We start from the raw sequence: 21,740 nt of genomic DNA on the forward strand, positions 1-21,740 counted from the left end.
CCAACCCTGCAATGGTTATATTAAAAGCAATAATTGAAGTGTTTCCCCGCCTTGCCCGAAGGATGGCATCAAGCTGCACTTTGGTCCTTTCCCTATCTGATATAGGGTGACTATATGAAAAGGAGAATGGAGCTTCTGTGACTTTAACAGGGGGCTTCCACACACAGTCTTCGGGGCCCCCCGAAAGCGCTTCAGGGCACCCCGAAACTCCTAGTGTAGCTACCTGGTCAGAAGAGACAGATGAAGAGGTGGCGGTGGCGAAAAGTTCCCACGGCTCGGCGGTTTCCTTGCCGCCGAGCCCAACTCCCCGCCGGCCTCCTGCTGCTGGCGAAAGAGCCACCCGGGTTGGAGAGCTCGGCGGAAGAGCCCACCTTCTTCTGCCGAGCTCTCCAACCCGGGTGGCTCTTTCGCCGGCAGCAGGAGGCTGGTGGGGAGTTGGGCTCTGCGGCAAGGAAGCCGCCGAGCCCTGGGAACTTTTTTGCCGCCACCCGCCGCCACCCGCCGCCTCTTCTTCCGTCTCTTCTGACCAGGTAGCTACACTAGGAGTTTCGGGGTGCCCTGAAGCGCTTTTGGGGCACCCCGAAGACTGTGTGTGGAAGCCCTCACAGTTGTATTGAAAGGAGAATTTCAGCAGGTGTCATTTGTATGCATGCAGCACCTGGGGAAATACATGTTTGTTCACCTATGGATGGTTAGGCCTATGCCATGCTCCTTTTATAATCCAATCAGAGTATACATTTTAGACCACCTTTACCCAATCTGCCCCCCTCCAGATGTTTGGGGCAACAACTCCCAGCATTCTTGACCTTTGGCCATGCTAGCTTTGGCTGATGGGAGCTAAAGTTCAAAATAGCTGCAGGACATCAGGTTGTGGAAGGATGCACTAGATTGTGGTTTCAACCCATGTTTGCAAAAGCCAGATGAAGCGGTGGACAACCGTACCTTGACTTATTTTATTTATTTTATTAAAACATTTGTGTCCCACCCTATATCACTAGAATTTCAGGGGCGACATACAGATAGCTAAGAACAAATCAAACCATTAATCAAGTTAAAACCAGTATAGAATTTAAACAGCAGTCGAAACAATGAAAACAATGAAAAGTATGCGCAGAAGTTAGCTGTCAAAGGCTTTGTTTAAAAGCCATGTTTTGACTTGGCACTGAAATGATTATATGCTGGCCAAGGATAGACACTGGGGCCTTAGCTAGAGCAGCCTTTATCCGGGGGCAAACCCCGGGATCGTCCCTGTGTGTCCAGATGACACACAGGGGATCCCGGGATCAGGGAGGGATCATTCCTCCCTGGCCTTGGGATAGAGCCCTACACTTTGGGCCTGCTTTTACCATGGTCCTGGGCTGAGCCCGGGACTGTGGAAGGTGTGGCCCATTGCCACGGCTTGAGCCGGCTCCGCGCGATTACTCACGTGGAGCTGGGAGCCGCACATGGGGTGCAGCACTCCTCAGGAACGCTGCGCCCAATGGGGCTAGGGTGGGGGGAGTGGGGAAATCATTTTTTTTTAAAAAACTTTACCTTTCCCCTCGTGCACTGCCAGCCCTTTAAGAAAATAAAAGAAAATGGCAGGCGCAACACCTCTCTTCTTGTCAAGGTCTCCCCTCCTCTCCCCCAGACTTTACTGTAGGTCTAGCTAAGGCCTAGGTTTCACCTTTTTCCTTCTCCCATTCCTACCCTCTTAGCAAGTGATTGCTGCTGTTAAGGCCATCGGGTCCTTGGCTCATAAGTGAGCTGGAGGAAGAAAGTGAATGTCAAATCTCAGGAGCAGGAAGGACCCTTGTCTCCCTTTTGCTTAACTTCCTTGCTAACAGCTTGAAAACTCTAATAGCACGAGCCTATCTCTTAGTAGAGTCAACACAAGTGCAGCTAGCGTATGTGCTCTCTCGCTCTCACACACAAACACCCACCCACCCACCCACCCACAGTTTTGTTTGTTTGTTTGTTTGGCCACCTCTCTGGTTCCAGAGTTGAGGTACGGATGGAACTAGCTTGGCCTCATAAAATCAAGCAGGAGGGCGTCTCCGTAAAATAAGTAGATTAATTGTATATTTCAGATGTGAAGCGGCTCTTCTTTAGCAGGAGATTCCAGTAAAATTTTGTGAACCAGCCAGAGAGCTCCGGCTATTGGGCGGTATAGAAATGTAATAAATAAATAAATAAATAAATAAATAAATAAATAAATAAATTTCATATATGGGCTTGAAAGTAAACATCAGATCCAGGGTATGGCAAATCAAGATAAAACAGCTACTGTCTCTTTCATTTGGCAGGACCGACAGAGTGACTATTGCCCAATCTCATCTTGACCACAGTCCCCCACCTCTTAAGTGCTGTGATAATTCACATCCTATTGAAGCACTGGGATTGGTTATGCACTGGCTCATTACTTATCCAGCCCCTTGTTTATGCAGGTCTGTCTTCATTTGAGTTGATTCCTGTGCCTTAAATGCTAACAGAGCCTACATGTAGTATCTTCAGAATCATAGAGAATATTTGTCTAGAAGTGTTTGGGTGGATGGGGCAGAGGGTAACATTTCCTGGGTGGCAGCCCAGATTACCCAAACAAAACATTGGGGGACAGGAAGCAATGCAATCCTACTTGATGGAGTACAGTGGAATGATCTGGATGTGGAGTGAAGTTTGTTCTTTTCAATGCTGGCTGGAATCTTGTTTTCCTTAGACTGTTTTCCAATATTCCCAATATCCTTCAACAGCATGAAAGGGTTTCCAGTTTCTAGACTTCATGAAGTACAATTCGGTAGAGTTCCCTGCAGTTACCGCTGAACTTTCACCCCGAGGATTTATTTCTGGGCCATAGACCGCATAGCTAAACAGTGGCCCATGTTAGCTGTCAGTTGCATAGCATTGCTTTATAAAGATGTGATGCACCAGAAAGCAATTGGCACCCGCCTACTAAAGATTCTATGAGAGCTCAAGCCAACTTTGTAACAGGATTCCATAACCTCTTTCCACTTATTTCTATTCCAGATGACAGCCTAGGTCTGCCTTCCCCAACCTCCTGCCCTCCAGGTGTGTTGGAGTACAACTACCACCATTACCAGAAAACATGGTAATTGGCTATGCTGGCTGGGGATGATGGGAGTTGTAGGCACCAGATTGGGGAAAGTTCATGTTCAAAAATACAGTACAAGAAAATAGGAATGTATGATTTCATACCAAGTCCTTCATGATCCTTATACAAGCTTAGTTTCTTGTCATTATTACAACCCTATGCATGCATTTGACATGTGCACCCATGGCTTGCATATGCATTTGACATGTGCACTTGCACCTTGATCCCAAATACATTTTCCTTGACCTAATGGCTCCACCATGGAGATGGAAAAGTGTACCTGGAACGCTGGCATGAGCAAGAACTGTCTTATGCACTTCAGTGCAGACACTAATGAAAAACCATAGTGTGGCCATTAATATTTATGATCCCATGCTCTAGAGCATGAACCTAGTATAAATGTATTAATGGGCATCAAGAGAATGACTGAACTGCTTTACAAACACTGCCAACCACAGCTACGGACATAATGGAATAGCAGGGGGAAATAGAGATATGAGCCTCCCATATAGTGAGATGCATGGGCTCTATATTTTGGGATAGAACCTATACTATAGATCAGGGCTCTGAAGTTTTTTTGGTCAGTGCTCACATTTGGAATTTTCAGAACATCATGAAAGCTATCACAAAAATGGCTGCTGGGGTGTGTGGCCAGTCACAAAACACCCATTTCCCAGAAAGTAAACTGGTGAGACCCAGACAAAACCCAGGCACACATAGAAGGCACAGGCAAAGCACTATTCTTTGTTCTCTCTCTCTCTCCCCCCACACACACCTCCAAAGCACTTCCTACCATGCCTAGCTGGCTTTTTGTTTTCCTGGGCGGCTGTGCTGTTGAGCCACAGCCACCCAACATTTCTTTTTTCTAAGAATGCCTCTGGGGCCCATGTGGACCCCACGCGCATCGTAAAAATACAGATGGTGCAGGAGGTCAGCACTTCCTTTTGCAGTATTCCAACCTCCAGTTAAAAGAACAACAACAACAACTTTATATCTAGGGGGAAATATCAGAGAGCGCAATCAGTTTGCCAGGTGCCAAGAGGCACCACATTGAAAACCCCAGCTATAGATCAAGTACCTCCACATGGCAGAGATGTGTGAGGTTCCCTCTGTTCACTAGATCTGAAGCACAAATAGAGGCAGAAGTCACTTCAAAAATCTGCATTTCCCACTTCTTTGTACTGTTTTAAGAGAAAATGCAATTTGCTGCTTTGGCGTGTGTGTATGTGTGCTGCTGCTGATTGCAGTCTGGAAAGAAATCCCATATGCATTCATTGTGCCCTTTTCTGGATGGTGTCCAACGTGTTTAGGGCCAAGGTATTGGATATATCAAGTATTTTATTTCACACACTCACAATATCCCTTTGGCTCAAGCGTATACAGTGTTACATTCATTTCCTTACTCATTCACTGACACATCAGAGATAGTTTATTCTTTTGCTGACACACCCTGAGCAATTCCTATAAGCACTCTTCTTTCGATCGCCAATATCCACCCACACGTATTCACTTAGGAACTATATCAGGATAAGGGAAGGATTCATTTGTGATGTTTGAATCCAAACACATTTTGAAGTTTGGATGTGGAATGTTGGATCATTTGTGTCTTACTCATAGAGTGAAACTATATTTAGACATCCAGTATTAATACAGGAAGATTTGTTTTACCCACATGGAGTGATAACGCTACTATCAACATTTTTATATGTAGTTAGTTAATGCTCCCGGCTGAGTAGACAGCTTAATTCTCTTCACATTCTATTAGAAACTAAAACCTTGCAGCCAAATATGCTCTGTCAAATAAGATTGTTTGTTCTCAAAGTCTCTTGTGTATGTAAAAATGTACCATTGGAAATTCATTTACTTGTCCATTTCCTGGAAAGACAGGTATTCTGAGCAACTCCCAAGTTCTTGGCATGCATAGAGTTTTCTAGAGATTTATAGGTTTCATGGCATGGTCTGAGGGCCCAGGATGCATCAAACTAGGGTGACCATATTTGGGAAACCAAAAAAGAGGACACCTAGTGTGTGTGTGTGGGGGGGAAGCAGCTTTCTGAGTCCTGCAGAAAGTACGTTATTCCCCCGCCACCTTAAAGAACCCGATTGGAGTGGAGGAGGGGAAAGGATTTCATTCTGCACCACCACCATCCACTCCAATTGGGGCCTTTTCTATAATGTCCACGAATGACCCACTTTCCCCTTTAAGACCTCAATTGGAGCTCGGGGTGGGGGAATGATGTGCCTCAAGAAAGCATGTCACTCCCTCCTGCCATGCTAATGGCAGCCTTAAAGGGGAAGGTGTGTCATTCCAGGACATTATTGAAAATTATAGAAAATCCCCCCTGACACCATGGAAAGAACAAAAACCAGGACAAATCCGGGAAAATCCTGACAGTTGGTCACCCTACATCAAACTTACTAGGTGGTTTTAGGCCAGACATCTTCTCTTCACGTTTCTTCTCCTCAATCTCCAATTTATAACATGGGAATGATAAATACTGGCCTACCTTACTAGGCAGTTGTAAGAATGGCTGAAATAATGTATGTGAAATGATGAAAAACATTCCAAAAGCACTCTATGAACTCAAATATAATTTGTCTTCTTTTGCTGTAATGTTATTTTGTGGAGTTAAGAGAAGTATTGAAATGAAATTCTAGAGGTATAAATTTAAGCCTTGTTTTGGAAGTATGTGTTCACTCTCCTTGCCCTCCAAGTACGTATCATTGGCTTGTCTTAATAACCCTCACTCCAAATGACTTGGAAGTATCAGTGATCAGCAGCCACAAAAGAAGCTTTAAGTCTGAACAAAACATATACTTTTTTATTTGCCCTTTTATTGCTAAAAACCAGCTGGGAGATGCCAGAAGAGCATTACTTCCTTGTTGTCTCTTAGAAGGACACATGTTGATTTCTTCTTTTAAGAAACCCCATTCTTAGGTTGGTTCCAATAATTCATCTCTTAATGGGAAAATGTTCTGAATTAGGAATTATTACTCAGAAACCTTTTGACAATTTCAGCAACTTCTAAATCGTTCGTGTTTCCTAAACACTTGGCCACTTGGGGATCTGCCTGTGGTCTTCTGAAGCCTATGCTGATTGATAGCAGGACTCTACCACACTTAGGATTCTTGGGAAGTTTGAAGTGGTAGAACCAGCTAAATCATCTGCATTTCAACCATAGTTTTAGGTGCCTTGAGGGGACCGGTAACTGGAAATTCAGGCATCAAAACTGCTTCTCAGTACCTCTGGCTAGGCTCCAATGGACTATATAGTGTTGGCAAGAACTTCAAGTTTCACTTGACACGTCTTTGTAATAGAACATAACAGAATGTTGCTCAAGATGTTTTATTTGGAAATTACAATTAATCAGGAGGCTTTGAGGGGCCAAAACTAAATTTCAACACAGTTTCCTCTGTTTTGCTGAATTTCATCCATTACCTCTGCAATAAAAAATGACAGGCAGCGCATTTCTGGCTGATTATGCCATGTGTCAGGTGGATCTGGGAGGCATGAAGCCAAAAGGAAAGTGACTAACTACCAGAGATGTGCAGTAATCCCTCAGAAATGCACTGTGTTTCAGAGTCCCTCTGCTACTATGAAATGGAATTGATTAAACACAGAGGCCCACATCCAGAAGGTGCAGAGCACTTTTGACACTCAGTGGAAGCGTAGGTGCTAATCAGTGCCAGGAGATTTAGCCTTATCCTCAAGGCCATTTACTAACAGAAAACCCATTCCAGTTGTACTTATGTAGGTTCAGAATGGTGGATTATTTATACACAGGATCCAGATGAGGTCTACTGATTAGGACCTTCGCCTGGGGTTCAAATGACTTTGATTCAGTCTTTCGCCCCACCACAAATGTTCAGTGGAATGCTACGAAGGAAATCATATTGAGACAAATTGCACAATAGTAGCTCCTTTACCCCAAATGGTACTTAGTTATGAAGTTCAAATTAGCAAGGGGGCTGCTGAATGTCCTATTCTTTTGAACGTGTTTTTGAAAAGCTTCATTCATCAGACCCGTTCAGAAAAAAACTGGCCTCTGAGTTATCTACTCGCAACATAAACACCTGCTTCCTGATATAGGTGGATGTTCAAAAGTTAACGTTGGAATGCACTATTGTGGGGTGCTAGGATAATACAGCAACCTGGTTCACACATAGCAACAACCCAGAGTATGGGCTGGGTGTGGGTTGCTGAATCCTAGGTTGTCATGATGTGCAAACATGTAACTAGCGCCTAGCTATGACCCAATTTGCACACCACAGCTGCTGTTCCTGAGTTGTTGTGAGAAACAGGTTAGTGCCTTAACAACCACAAAGAGGATCAGCTAAAGCCAGGTGAAAAAGGAAGCCAGCCAAGAAGTCAGTAGAACAGTTCCAAACCCACAATATATACAGCTGTGGCATAAAGGCTATGCATGTGAATATAAGAAGAGCCATGCTGGGTCAGACCAAAGGTTATCTAGTCCAGCATTCTGTTCACAAAGTGGCTAACCAGCTGCCTATGGGAAACCCATAAGTGGGACAGGAGTGAAATAGCACTCTCCCACACTGGATCACAAGCCACTAGTGTATGGCCTCTGATACTGGAGGTAGCACATAGCCATCAGGACTAGTAGCCATTGATCATCTTATCCATTTAATCCATCGTAAAGCTATCCAAATTGGTGGCCATCACTACATGTGATCCATGCATCAGTAACCTCAAGAATGGTCTAATGTAATGCTTTCTACGTGGGGCTGCCCTTGAGGCTGGTTCAGAAGACGCAGTTAGTGCAGAATGTGGCAGCAAGCCTGTTGAAAGGAGTGCTTTGCCAGGCACACATAACATCTGTGCAGAAAGCTACAATGGCTGCCAGTTTGCTAGTGAGCCAGGTTCAAGGTATTATTATTATCATAGAATCATAGAATAGCAGAGTTGGAAGGGGGCCATCGAGTCCAACCCCCTGCTCAATGCAGGAATTCACCCTAAAGTATCCCCGACAGATGCTTATCCAGCTTCCTCTTGAAGGCCTCTAGTGTGGGAGAGCCCACAACCTCCCTAGGTAACTGATTCCATTGTCGCACTGCTCTAACAGTCAAGAAGTTTTTCCTGATGTCCAGCCGGAATCTGACTTCCTGTAACTTGAGCCCGTTATTCCGTGTCCTGCACTCTGGGAGGATCGAGAAGAGATCCTGGCCCTCCTCTGTGTGACAACCTTTTAAGTATTTGAAGAGTGCTATCATGTCTCCCCTCAATCTTCTCTTCTCCAGGCTAAACATGCCCAGTTCTTTCAGTCTCTCTTCATAGGGCTTTGTTTCCAGACCCCTGATCATCCTGTTTCCCTCTTCTGAACACGTTCCAGCTTGTCTGCGTCCTTCTTGAATTGTGGAGCCCAGAACTGGACGCAATACTCTAGATGAGGCCTAACCAGGGCCGAATAGAGAGGAACCAGTACCTCACGTTATCATAGAAAGCCTTGAACAACTTAGGAACAAGCTACCTAAAAGATCATCTCCTCTTATCTAGTCCCGTTACAGTCCTCAGGAGAGGTGTTGCTGTCTGCAGAGTCCCATCTGGCAACAACACGGGAAAGGGCCATCGCTGTGGTGGCACCTTTCCTCTGGAACGACCTTCCCTATGCAATACATCAGGCAGTGATGATCATGTGCTTTGACGGTTACTAAGAACTTACTTGTTTACCCTGGCTCTTCCCAACCATTAACTCATCTAAAGGCTGATATGATTTTAATTATGTTTTGTAAGATATTTTGAACTGCTCCAGGATTTTTAAAATGAGAAATGGTATAGAACTGTTCTAAAAGAATTAATAAATAAATGGAGGAGACCTGGACATAATTCAGTGACAGAACACAGAACACCAAATAGAGGATCAAAAGTTCTGTGATAGAATACATGCTTTGTCCATGTGTAATCTCAGGTTCAATGTGTGGTATCCCTTTTTGATCTCACAAATATCTCAAATGGCAGGGCTGGGGAACACTTCTGCCTGAGATCCAGAAGAGCATGTGCTAACCATGATAAATGATAGTAGGCTAGATTGATCATTGTTGTGGTATAAGGTACCTTCTTATAACTAGCCCCCATCAGTGGAGGCTGGTGGCTCCAATGTCAGTGGGTGGTGAATCCACTTCGGGTTAGTGCCTCCGCACCTTGGATAGTTCCTTCACAGTTCTGACTGAAACCTGGAGCAGATTCACCATACCACTGACATCAGAGTCACCAGCCTTCACTGCTTCCCATAGTTTTGAACTGTACATATAAATTGAAAGCATTGGGGAAGCATTGAAAGTCATTTTTTATTTGATGCAGCTTTTGGCAACCAAATTTATATGCGAAGGGGTGGGATTTTAATATTTCTGTTTCATCAGTTTGCTATTTCACATGTGTAATTTTGCACATTTTGCACATGTTTCATGTACTTGACAGGTGAACAAACTACAATATAAAAATTAGAATAACTAAGGTCATTTCTACACCTTCCTTTTCCCCCAGGGATCATCCCTGTGCACCCAAATGACACACGGGGGATCCCGGGAGCAGGCAGGGATGTCCCCTCCATTTTCCTGGGATAATCCTTAGGTGTAGAAATGACCTAAAAGTAGCACAATTACTTGGGAGTAAAGCCAATTAAAATAAGTGAACCTTACATCTGAGTAAACATGAATAGGATCTGGCTGAACATATATTCATATGCTTTCATTTATCCAAGTAGCAAGCAACAGACGGGAATCGTTTACTATTTGTACCAGACACCAAAGCTATACTGACATATTGTTACGTGGAAGAAAACAGTATGTTTGGATAATACACCTTAATAGTTGAAGATAACCAAGGTTTGGATAATAAAACTGCACTACTTACTATGGATTTGTTAAAATAGGTTATTATTTAGCAATTAAAGATTAATTTTTTTGGGAAAAATACTGTAGAACCAACAACCACATAATGAAATGATCTATTATATAAATGGTGACTTCCTGTACAATATGTTTTAAACCCACTATTATTTATTTAACGTACAATTACTGTCGAACACAATAAAAATTAGAAGCCAGCATGGAACATACAATTTAAATGATTACTGGACTTTATTTTTCTAATGATTTTTAAAAAATAAATAAATGAGAAAACACCAAATATCTTTTCTAAAATAAATAAATAAATTGAATTATGTTAGGATTAAGATTAATTGCTGTGGAAAATGTATTTCAAAACAATATTTTGGGCACTACTGGTACTTGGTAACTTCTTATAGTGGTGATTATTCAGGGGATATTGAATCGATACAGCAATTGATTCACCCCCTAAACTAATGAGGCTACTGTTCAGTGGCAGACAGCAGTGAGGTGGAGCCAGGCCTCACTGGGTCAAAGAACCAGCAATGTTTGACTTTCAAGGATGATGTCATCCGTCACCTCCACCCCACAGGCTTCCTTGTTCACATTGAGTTTAGCTGCAATCCTCGCAGTAAGTGGGGGGTGGGGGTGGATTTTCCCCAGCAAAGATATATTGTTGTGAGCTATTCCCATTGTAATGCAAAGTATTCTGAAGTGGCTTGGTATGGAATGGGTAATGAAAATTGATTAGCTTTACAAAAGTCCTGCTCCTGGTGGTGGAGATTAAAACAGTTAGAACTGGTTTGTTGACACTGATCAACAGAGCCGACTGCATGTTTGGACTTTCCATGAAGAGCACATTTCAAAATAACAAAGGTCCCACATTCAAACCCTGGCATCCAGGTAGGGCTGGAAAGACTCCTGTCTGAAATCCTGAAGAGCTGCTGCTAGTCACTGCAGACCATCAACCCTAACCATTGGCCATGCTGGCTGGGGCTGATGGGAGTTAGAGTCCATCAACATCTGGAAGGGTACAAGGTTCCCCACTCCTGCAGTAGACAACATTGATGAATCAGTGATCTGACTTGGTGTACCACAGCTTCTTATGCTGCACTTATTCACAATCCATGAACCGGTGGTTCTCAAATGTTGTGTTTGCTGAGAGCCCCGTTCCGCAATGGCACATTGGCCAAAAAACCTCTAAACACCTCCCATGGAAGCCCAACACATTGCAGAGGATTCTGGGGCATGTTCGAGGGTGCAGTCTCAGCTGATTCCTACCCTTGATCTTGTTGGTGCCTGGATGGGGGACCCTGTATGCTCATTGAGGACCATGATGGAAGAAAGGCAGTAAATAAATGTAATAAATCAATAAACAGGGCTGGGGGAGGAGACACAACGACCCTCGAATCAGCACAGGCAATTTCTTCCAATTATCTCCAGCTCCAGTCCAGCATTGGAAGGGTGAACTATCATTTCATTCTTGTGTGGATGTATTTATTTAGGACACAGAGCTTGATGACTCAGGAATATATATATATATATATATATATATATATATATATATATATATATATATCTCTCAAAACACACACACACGCATACAAAACCCTGACCAAGTTAATTTTAGATGCTATTGTTGGAAGCATATCAATGAAAATTAATCAAACGGTCATGAAAGAACCGCAGGGATAAAGTGCAGAACACTGGTGGGTGGGAAGACTTGGCAGCAGCCACTACAACGTTTTTAATGAGAGGAAAACACATTCTCAAGCAAATTAGAGAGTAATGGTATGATTAAATGGTAAATAATGGTTAAGTACATGACTCAAAGACAGGGGCAGCGGAGCTCCAACGCTGGAGAATTAAGATGTCCTCAGTATGCTCTGAGTAGCTCGTTCCCAGGAACTGAGCATGCATTTTAAGGGGGATAAGTGGAAAACAGTGGCCCTGCAGTATAAGAACTAAGCTGCATGTGAAGCAGAAATGAGAAATTCCAGAAAACAACAGTCCACCTCACATGTGGGAGACATTGGCCAGGCTGGCTGGGGCTGGTGGGAATTGGAGTCTAACTGCAACTACATGGGGCTTGTCTACACCTAAGAGTGTAGAAGGCGGGCGGGTGAGGATCGTGGACTTACCTGCTTCCGTGATCCTCCCTCAGTGTCTTGACAGTGATGAGACGTCCTGGAAGGAAAGAGGGATGTTGTGGTAGCCTCTTTTCTTTTTCTTTTTGTAATGAAGAGGAGCTGTGCATGCGCAGCAAAAAAGTGAGGGGGGAAAACACCCCCTGCCAAACTTCGCTCGCCATCCCAGGGATGGCAAAATTGCTTCCACCCCACCCCCATGGGAATGGAGCCACCCCACACAGCTCTGTGCCGAGCCCTGCTACTAGAAGGGAAGAAGGGATGACCCGGGAGTGGTGGCCACATGGCCCGTGCTCCTCAGGATGGTGCTAGGACTGCAGAAAAATTGGTAAATCCACAGTCACAAATATCCTAGGGAAAGTCCCTGGTCATTCCAGGTTGCCCCTGGGATCCCCTGTGCATCATCTGGATGCACAGGGACAATCTGGAGACAACCCTGGGATATAGGCATGGTGTAGACTAGACTTGCCCATTGCTATTCAGAAATAAGTCCCAATAAGCTCAATGGAGCTTACCCTCAGGTCAGTGAGCATAAGATGGTAGCCTTAAGCATATGAATCCATTCCATGCTTCCATGGTCTGTCAGATCTTTTTGTAAGCAGAAATATCAGTGGATTTCAGGGATAACTCTAACACCTAGTGAGAGGTACCCCATTCATTCCCTCAGCTGTTAACCACATAAAAATCCTTGCTTATCTAATAATGGGGTTTGCCACTCCTTCACTCCCCCAAATAAGTTTTTTTCCCCAGGGAATTGACACCTATCAAAGATTAGATGTAACCCTACCCTTTGTAGAGTAGATCTATGAAACTAATTACCCAGAGTAATTTTAGCCTTAAATGCAGAAATAGGCTCAATCGGGTTGGCAAATATTGGCACCCACCAAATTGGTGGTTCTAAAATGGGTGTCTAGTTTAAGTCTGGCCTGAAAACCTGATTTTCCATCTTAAAAAGACTTTCCATTCTAAAATTTCCCCTGAACGGTCGCAGTTCACAGAAAATGCCATCTTACTATAAATCTCGCCTGCCACAGGAAAAACCACCTCCTTTATAGTACGGCATGCTCAAATGGAAATGGGTTTTGTGAAGCCACTGTCACAGTTGGCACAAGGAACCGTGGTCTCTGGTGGAAGGCCAGCACCAGGATCTGCTCCTGGTTTCTGAGGTTTGGTGTGACTCAGAAGGTGAAGGAACAAGAGAACACCCTCTCTGTGTCTCCTCTTCCTTGCCGCCACCTACTCAAAGTCCAATCTGAGTAGCATTTGGAAAGTTGATCCTTCTGAGTGTGTTGGAAGAAGACAGAACCTCCGTTGTGACAATGCTCCTAGGCTGATTTTGATTTTGTTCCCCTGCCCTGCCCTGAATTATTTGGCACAAACGTACGCTCATCTAAAACCATTACTTGCCTGGGATTTCTTTTCCTCTGTTTTTCTCCTTGTGCACTGCAGGGGGATTTCCTTCAGGAAGCTATGCCTTTTGAAGATTCTTGGAATGTGCCAGATCCAAACCTTTCCTAAGATTTTCCATAACTCAGTCATGAGCTTGCCATGATGCTGTAGGTTAAAGCCATTTCCTTTCCCTACAGCAGGGGGGATCTACACTACTGCTTTAAAGCGCTTTATAACAGTTTTGACAACTGTTGGGGCCCAGGACACACTGCATATACAGGTTTCAAAACGTTTTCAAAGTGCTTTAAAAGCAATAGTGTAGATCCCCCCCCCCCCCCAGTTTACTGCGAACTCTCATTTTGGAGGCTTTGGACATTGCTAATATCAAATGATGATGATGATGATGATGATGATGATGATGATGATGATGATGATGATGATGATATTGGGGAATTTTACTGCTAAGGTGTGGTCGTTTGTGTGAGCAGCACCTTGACTTAATCTGAGATTGGGCTCACGAAACGTATTCTAGAATCTAATAATTTCAATGCGCTGGGACTTGTGAAGAAGGCAGTGCTCCTTGAACATGTTCAGAGTGCCTTTTCTTCAGCCTAATCGTATACAGTAAAGCAGATGCTCAGTCCATCTCTGTACATCTACAATTAGGAAGTTGTGCTTCCAGTTCAGATGCTGTGGCTTTAAGGAGATTAGAGCCCAGCAGCTACCCTTGTAAAATTAACATCAGACATCATCACCAAAGCGAGCAGCAAATATTCCCACTAATATTTCCTGGAAGCATCAACACATAAACAAACAAATGATCTATCATTTACTTACATTCTATGGTTCTTCCCCAGAAAATTCATAATGCACAGTACCTTGCACAGGAAATATTTCCCACTGGTCATGCTGGGAATACATTGAATTTTTATGTTTTATCACAGCTGCCAGAAACATAATTCCCCAAGCTCTTCTTCCATTGATGTCATCAGTAAACCTTGTGGCAGAGAGTGGGCACAGCTAACCCCTGAAGAATGTCACAAGTCTACACAGCAGTGGACAAATTCCAGAGGGCTGTCTGTCTTCCTCACTTGCCACGAACTCAGCAAAGGCATCAAAGGCTAACACGTTGAGGCTGCAACCCTATATACACTTACTTAGGAGGATATGCCATTGAACACAAGGGGGCTTACTTCTGAGTAGATTTGTATAAGATTGCGCAATTATTGTGGCAGAATCTTTTGTAAGCTAAAAGCCACTTATTCAGTAAGGTCACTGAGAATGTACTCATACCAAAATGCACTTTAAAAAGATTTTAAAAAAATAATCTTTAAAATCAGCATTACAGCAGCAGAGGCCTTTCTCATTTGCCTATCACCAAGCTCAGTTAGACTTACGAGTACAAGGGAGAGGGCCTCTTCAGTGGTGGCCCCACACATCTGGAATCAGCTTCCATCAGGTCTTCAGGAAGGCTCTTCAGATCCACTTGATTTTGCTGGCCTCTTTATAAACTGTAGGCTGCAGATTTTACCACTTTTACCTGTTTTATTTGTGCAATCTGTTTTTATATGTTTTATTGAATATTTATTTCTTATTTGTTTATTTGATTTTTGTGTACTTTTGCATTGCTTTATCTTGTATGCTGCCTTAAGAGAGTTCTGTGCTTCAAGGTGACCTAAAAATCATTTTAGATTAAAACAACAACATTTATCCCCCTCTCCCCCATGTAGGGGTCTGCATCAGATTTGGCTGAATCCCAAATCCAGTATCAAATCAGGCTGATTCAGAAAGTTTTGGGAGATGTCTGAATACAAAGTGGGGCTCCTCTGAAGTGGGAAGAATCTGAAACTGAATCAGGGGATCACTGCTGGGGGGAAGGAACCATTTCCCTCTCTCCAACCCTGTGACCCTACATTGAAAAATAGCCCCTTTGCATCAATAGAAGCTTTTAAAAGCCTGTTTACAGTGGTGGAGGGGTGATATGTGTGTGATCGTGAGTGTGTATGATTGTGTGTGAGAGAGTGTTTGTGTATGTGTATGTTAGGGTGACCATATGAAAAGGAGAACAGGGCTCCTGTATCTTTAACTGTTGTATTGAAAAGGGAATTTCTGCAAATGTCATTTGTATATATGGAGAACCTGGTGAAATTTCCTCTTCATCACAACAATTAAAGGTGCATGTGCCCTGCCCTCTTTTAAATCTGGTCACTCTAGTATAGCTCCTGCGGCTTTAACTGTTGTGATGAAGAGGGAATTTCATCAGGTTCTCCATATATACAAATGACACCTGCTGAAATTCCCTTTTCTATGCAACTGTTAAAGATACAGGAGCCCTGTCCACCTTTTCATATGGTCACCCTAGTGTATGTGAGTAAATGGGGGCTGGGCTAGGGTGACCATATGAAAAAGAGGACAGGGCTCCTGTATCTTTAACAGCTGCATAGAAAAGGGAATTTCAGCAGGTGTCATTTATAGGCATGCAGCACCTGGTGAAATTTCCTCTTTATCACATCAGTTAAAGCTGCAGGAACCCTTCCCTCTTTTGTATCTGGCCAATGTTGTATAGCTAGCGCAGCTTTAACTGTTGTGATGAAGAGGGGATTTCACCAGATGCCGCATGCATACAAATGACACCTGTTGAAATTCACCTTTCAATGCAACTGTTAAAGATATAGAAGCCCTGTCCTCCTTTTCATATGGTCATCCTACACTGAGCAATCACATTAAGGTTGCATGCCAGCAGTGGAGTGCCCCTCCTACATTTGGTATGGCCCCATCCCACATCAGGTGTGTCCCTGTCCATCCGTTCGTCCGTCCGTCCCCCCGGCACTGTTGGCATGCAGTCCCTGACCAGCTTCCCTTCTCTCTCTATCACCCTTGATGTAGCAGAGTAGAACTGATGGGGGAGAGAACACACACACACACACACACACAGAGAGAGAGAGAGAGAGAGAGAGAGATTAAAAATACATTTAGACAAGCCCTCAGAAGAAGACATTACTCAGAAAATGCTTCTGGTGCCATGACTATGATCTAATAAAGCTTCAGAATGCAAACAAGAGATTGGATTAAGATGGACTTTCCATTCCTAACTGAAGCAGTCTAAAAGAAAAGAATAAAGGTGTTTACAAAATATTGTTAGGTTTCTTGCACAGTTATGCAGTTGATGGAAGTAAATAGTCATTCATTTCCTGTAAAACAACTAGGGCGATTCACGGTGCCCCTGCACTGTCCTGACATTCTGCATCTGAAGATCATATGTGTAATGTACGGATGGAAATATATCCTCAAGGTAAAAAAAGAAAGAAAGAAAGAAGTGGAAATTGGCTAGAGATCAAAGTTTACTTGCATTCCATTCTTCCCTTGCTTTTTATTATCCTGTCTAAATTTAGTCGTTTGTAGAGGTTTCTCCCCCCCCCCAACTTCCCCATGAGAGAAAGTTGAGATTAGATTACAGAATTAAGTTTTGTTTTTTTAATCTGTATGTAATTCGAAAGCAGTGAAATGGTTACAGTATAGTTAAACCAGCAAACCTGGAAAGCTAAAGTTTCTAGTCACTCAAGCTCTGGAGATCAAGGCCGGCAAAGGTGGCAGCAAGAACGATGGTCATGGAGAATTATGAAGACCCCCAATCCGCACGCTCACACATCCTCCTCTGTAGGAGCATCTGCACGGACGGGATCTTCCCCAAAGCAGACAGAGCATAATTATGTGGGACGAGTCAGTGGTGGTGCAGAAACACTTAGGGAGCATGAGTAACTAGTTCTGTGACCACAGCGTGTCACCGCAACTTTGTAACATACCGTAATATACAGCCTGTCATTCCTGTGTTCATGTTCTCATGTAATGATTTGCATGTTCTATTGGCACACCAGGTTTTGGTCACCTCATCAAACAGTTGTTGACGCTAGCGGGAGGTCGCATGGTGCTGGCTCTGGAGGGAGGACATGACCTTACTGCCATCTGCGACGCATCAGAAGCCTGCCTAAGTGCTCTGCTAGGAAAAGAGGTAAAACTGTGAAGTCAAAAAGCTTGGAAGACAATGCAAGCTTCTTGTATATTTTGCCATGACAGGGTGCATTAATAGTCCATCATGTGCAGGAACTCCTGGGGTCCAAAAATAGAGCTTTTGTCGAGCCCCTTCCCCTGGCTCCACCCCCTTTCTCACAACTACTGAACATTTGGTGGTTTCCAGCTGAGAAAATCAGCTGGAGCCTCATTCTAGTCAGCGCATAGTATAATTCTACATCCACTCCTGCGAGGGGAATGGCAACCTTAATCCAGTAGTTTTTAGGAGCAGTGCTGCATTGCCAGTACTTTCCTCACCTCCCAAAATGTAACCCTCTTACTCCCCCAGTCCTAGGGTGACCATATGAAAAGGAGGACAGGGCACCTGTATCTTTAACAGTTGTATAGAAAAGGGAATTTCAGCAAGTGTCATTTGTAGATATGGAGAACCTGGTGAAATTCCCTCTTCATCACAACAGTTAAAGATGCAGGAGCCCTGCCCTCTTTGGTCATTCTAGAATAGCTCCTGCAGCTTTAACTGTTGTGATGAAGAGGGAATTTCATTAGGTGCTGCGTGCATGCCAATAACACCTGCTGAAATTCCTTTTTCTATACAATTGTTAAAGATACAGGTACCCTGTCCTCCTTTCCATATGGTCACCCTACTGAAATGACCCCCTCAAACTTGCATCAGCTGCCAATAGGGCAAGGACATAGCGGGGTTTGTGTGCTTTGGTGGGAAGACCAAATGTAAAACAGTCTTTCTGAAAGCTGACGTCACTGTTGCATACAGCAGGGCACCTTTGGATCCAGCCCAACTTCACGATCCTATAGACAGCTCTGAGGCTTGGTCTTCAGATGGTTAATGTCCTGAGATTTAATGGGGCTGGGCTGAATTACTGTAGCCTGACAATCTCTTGACTCCTTCCTGGTGTAAATTGCCCCAGTTCAGCTACTCACTTGCACAGCCAGCTATAAAGTCCATTCCAAGCGTGAGTTGTTGTTGAAGAAGAAAAATGGTCAAATTGAGCCAGCCATTATCCTAATTTGAAGATACAATTCTCTACAGGTGATTAATAGGGTAATTAGTACTTATTTTCTGGCAGTTCCCCTTCACAAATAGCGCTAACATAGCCTGCGTTTAAAAAACATTGGCAAGGCCAACATTGGCTTCTCGTTGTGGCCCATGCAATTGAACTGAAATTAGGAAGGTCAGGAAAGGCCTTGGTGAGGCTCTCTGCAGTTTGTCAGATGTATTTATTCATGTGCTGAGGATTAGAATTCATAAACATGAATGCAGGGGGCTTTGCAATACTTTTGCTTTGACTTTGTTGTTCTTGGCTGGAGCCTGTCAATGCAGCAATACGCTGATCGTGCTACTATCAGCGCATGGCGGTGCGTGCGCGCACACGCACGCACACACACACACACATACACACACCCCTACAAGTCAAGCAACTGTAAAATGAGCAGCAATTTCCAGCATTCATGGTGAGCCAGTCAGACATGAAGATGTCAAATCACCAGCTTAGCAGCGAGAAGAGTGTGTTTCCATTCATTTGTTTCATGGTCCCTGGAAGGAAAGCATCCTGACAGCCAACATGGAAGAAACAAGGCACACCAAAAAAGGAGAGAGAATTGGTTTCGGCATACATCACCTACATAAAAGTGATTGATTTAGCAAGATCCATTGTTTCACTTAAGACACAGAATCATAGAACAGCAGAGTTGGAAGGGGCCTACAAGGCCATCGAGTCCAACCCCCTGCTCAATGCAGGAATCCACCCTAAAGCATCCCTCTAGTGAGGTTGTGGCCTCTAGTGTGGGAGAGGCCACAACCTCACCAGGCAACTGGTTCCATTGTTGTACTGCTCTAACAGTCAAGAAGTTTTTCCTGATGTCCAGCCGGAATCTGACTTCCTGTAACTTGAGCCCGTTATTCCGTGTCCTGCACTCTGGGAGGATCGAGAAGAGATCCTGGCCCTCCTCTGTGTGACAACCTTTTAAGTATTTGAAGAGTGCTATCATGTCTCCCCTCAATCTTCTCTTCTCCAGGCAAACATGCCTAGTTCTTTCAGTCTCTCTTCATAGGGCTTTGTTTCCAGAGCCCTGATCATCCTGGTTGCTCTGCTCTGAACACGCTCCAGCTTGTCTGCATCCTTCTTGAATTGTGGAGCCCAGAACTGGATGCAGTACTCTAGATGAGGCCTAACCAGGGCCGAATAGAGAGGAACCAGTACCTCACGTGATTTGGAAGCTATACTTCTATTAATGCAGCCCAAAATAGCATTTGCCTTTCTTGCAGCCATATTGCACTGTTGGCTCATATTCAGCTTGTGATCTACAACAATTCCAAGATCCTTCTCATTTGTAGTATTGCTGAGCCAAGAATCCCCCATCTTGTAACTGTGCATTTGGTTTCTATTTCCTAGATGTAGAACTTGGCATTTATCCCTATTAAATGTCATTCTGTTGTTTTCAGCCCAGCACTCCAGCCTATCAAGATCACTTTGAAGTTTGTTTCTGGCTTCCAAGGGTATTAGCTATCCCACCCAATTTTGTGTCATGTTATTCTTTCTATTCATGTTCAAGACTGCTTAAAAATATTTTAAAAGTAGGGTTGATTACAAAGACAACAATAAAGAATTCATTAACAAGTATTGTATTATGTATGCATGCATGTAGATATGTAATAGCAGGGTGACCACGTGAAAAGGAGGACAGGGCTCCTGTATCTTTAACAGGAGCCCTGCCCTCTTGACCAAATACAAAAGAGAACAAGGATCCTGCAGCTTTAACTGTTGTGATGAAGAGGGAGTTTCACCAGGTGCTGCATGCATACAAAGGACACCTACTGAAATTCCCTTTTCTATAGAACTGTTAAAGATACAGGAGCCGTGTCCTCTTTTTCATATGGTCACTCTATGTAAAAGCAGCCTAGGAAGCTCAAACATTCCACATTTCATACAGGGCACCTAAAAAACCAAACCAAACCCAAAGACTTTTTCATGAAGATCTTTTATGGCAATCCTACCTGCATTACCTGGGAGTAAGTCACATTGAATTCAGTGGGACTTACTTCTGAGTAGACATTGTTGGATTATGCTCTCATCTTGTGGAAGACCAACAAAGAACTATGAAAGTGGTCTTTCCTAGAAAGGAGACCCCAAAGTTTAGGTGCAGAGTCGCAGAGAAAGACTGAGTCCAAACTGATTCCAGTGTTGGGGCACGTAAGAGGCCCTCCAATGATGATCTTTGGAATGGGTGAGAATCTTATTTCAGTTTAGTTTTGATGAGCATTTATCAAAATTTTGAAACTTCTCCATATTAGGGAAAATAAGAACTTTAGATTTATACATTTTGAATGTGGGAGAAACTGAAATTGACAGATTAGTCTATACTGGCCCAGGATTTTTGAATGCATAGCACTTCAAAATCTTGATTTGAATTCCTGTATATTAGGGTTGCCACCTCCTTTTTTCCTGGCAGGCTCCTCATCTTTAAAAGCTACATGGCAGGCAGATACAACAACAACATGGTCTCTCCATGATGGAAATAACTGTACCTATTAAATTTGAATGGTGCAGTTAGGTAGGGTGACCATATGAAAAAGAGGACAGAGCTCCTGTATTTTTAACAGTTGCATAGAAAAGGGAATTTCAGCAGGTGTCATTTGTATATATGGAGAACCTGGTGAAATTTCCTCCTCATCACACCAGTTATAGTTACAGGAGCTATACTAGAGTGACAAGATTTAAAGGAGGGCAGGGCACCTGCAGCTTTAACTGTTGTGATGATGAGGAAATTTCATCAGGTTCTCCATATATACAAATGACACCTGCAGAAATTCCCTTTTCAATACAACAGTTAAAGATACAGGAGCTCTGTCCTCCTTTTCATACGGTCAGACTACAGTTAAGGTGAGAATTTTGTTTCTGATCAGAATTTACCAACTTTGCAAAGTACTTCATATTTGGGAGATCAGAATTTACCAAAATTTGCTAAGTCTTCCATATTTTGGAGGGAAAGAATGTAAGATTTTTTTAATTGAATGTGAGACAAAATTGAAATTGACAAATTCACCCATTCCCAGATGATCTTAGTAAGTGGGTAGGATCGTTTGGGAGAAAACGTATCAAAGCAAGTATAAACCAAGTAGCCTGTTTTACCCCCCCCAAAAAAAAAGAGGGTGAAAAAGGGGAAAAAGAGGGAGTAACAGGAAATTCTTGCATGAAGCTGCTGACAAATCAGAACTAATCAAA

At 43.4% G+C, this 21,740-nt stretch overlaps 1 protein-coding gene across 1 annotated transcript in view; it reads left to right on the forward strand.

Moving 5' to 3' along the window:
• Positions 1-21,740, forward strand: part of LOC134413411 (histone deacetylase 5-like) — a 168,745-nt gene that overhangs the window by 120,640 nt on the left and 26,365 nt on the right. The window contains exon 11 of the mRNA XM_063147590.1: positions 17,346-17,479. Coding sequence (XP_063003660.1) covers positions 17,346-17,479 — 134 coding nt within the window. The remainder of the gene's footprint in view (positions 1-17,345; positions 17,480-21,740) is intronic.

Source organism: Elgaria multicarinata, chromosome 1 (genome assembly GCF_023053635.1).
Source record: "Elgaria multicarinata webbii isolate HBS135686 ecotype San Diego chromosome 1, rElgMul1.1.pri, whole genome shotgun sequence".
Classification (NCBI taxonomy): domain Eukaryota; kingdom Metazoa; phylum Chordata; class Lepidosauria; order Squamata; family Anguidae; genus Elgaria; species Elgaria multicarinata.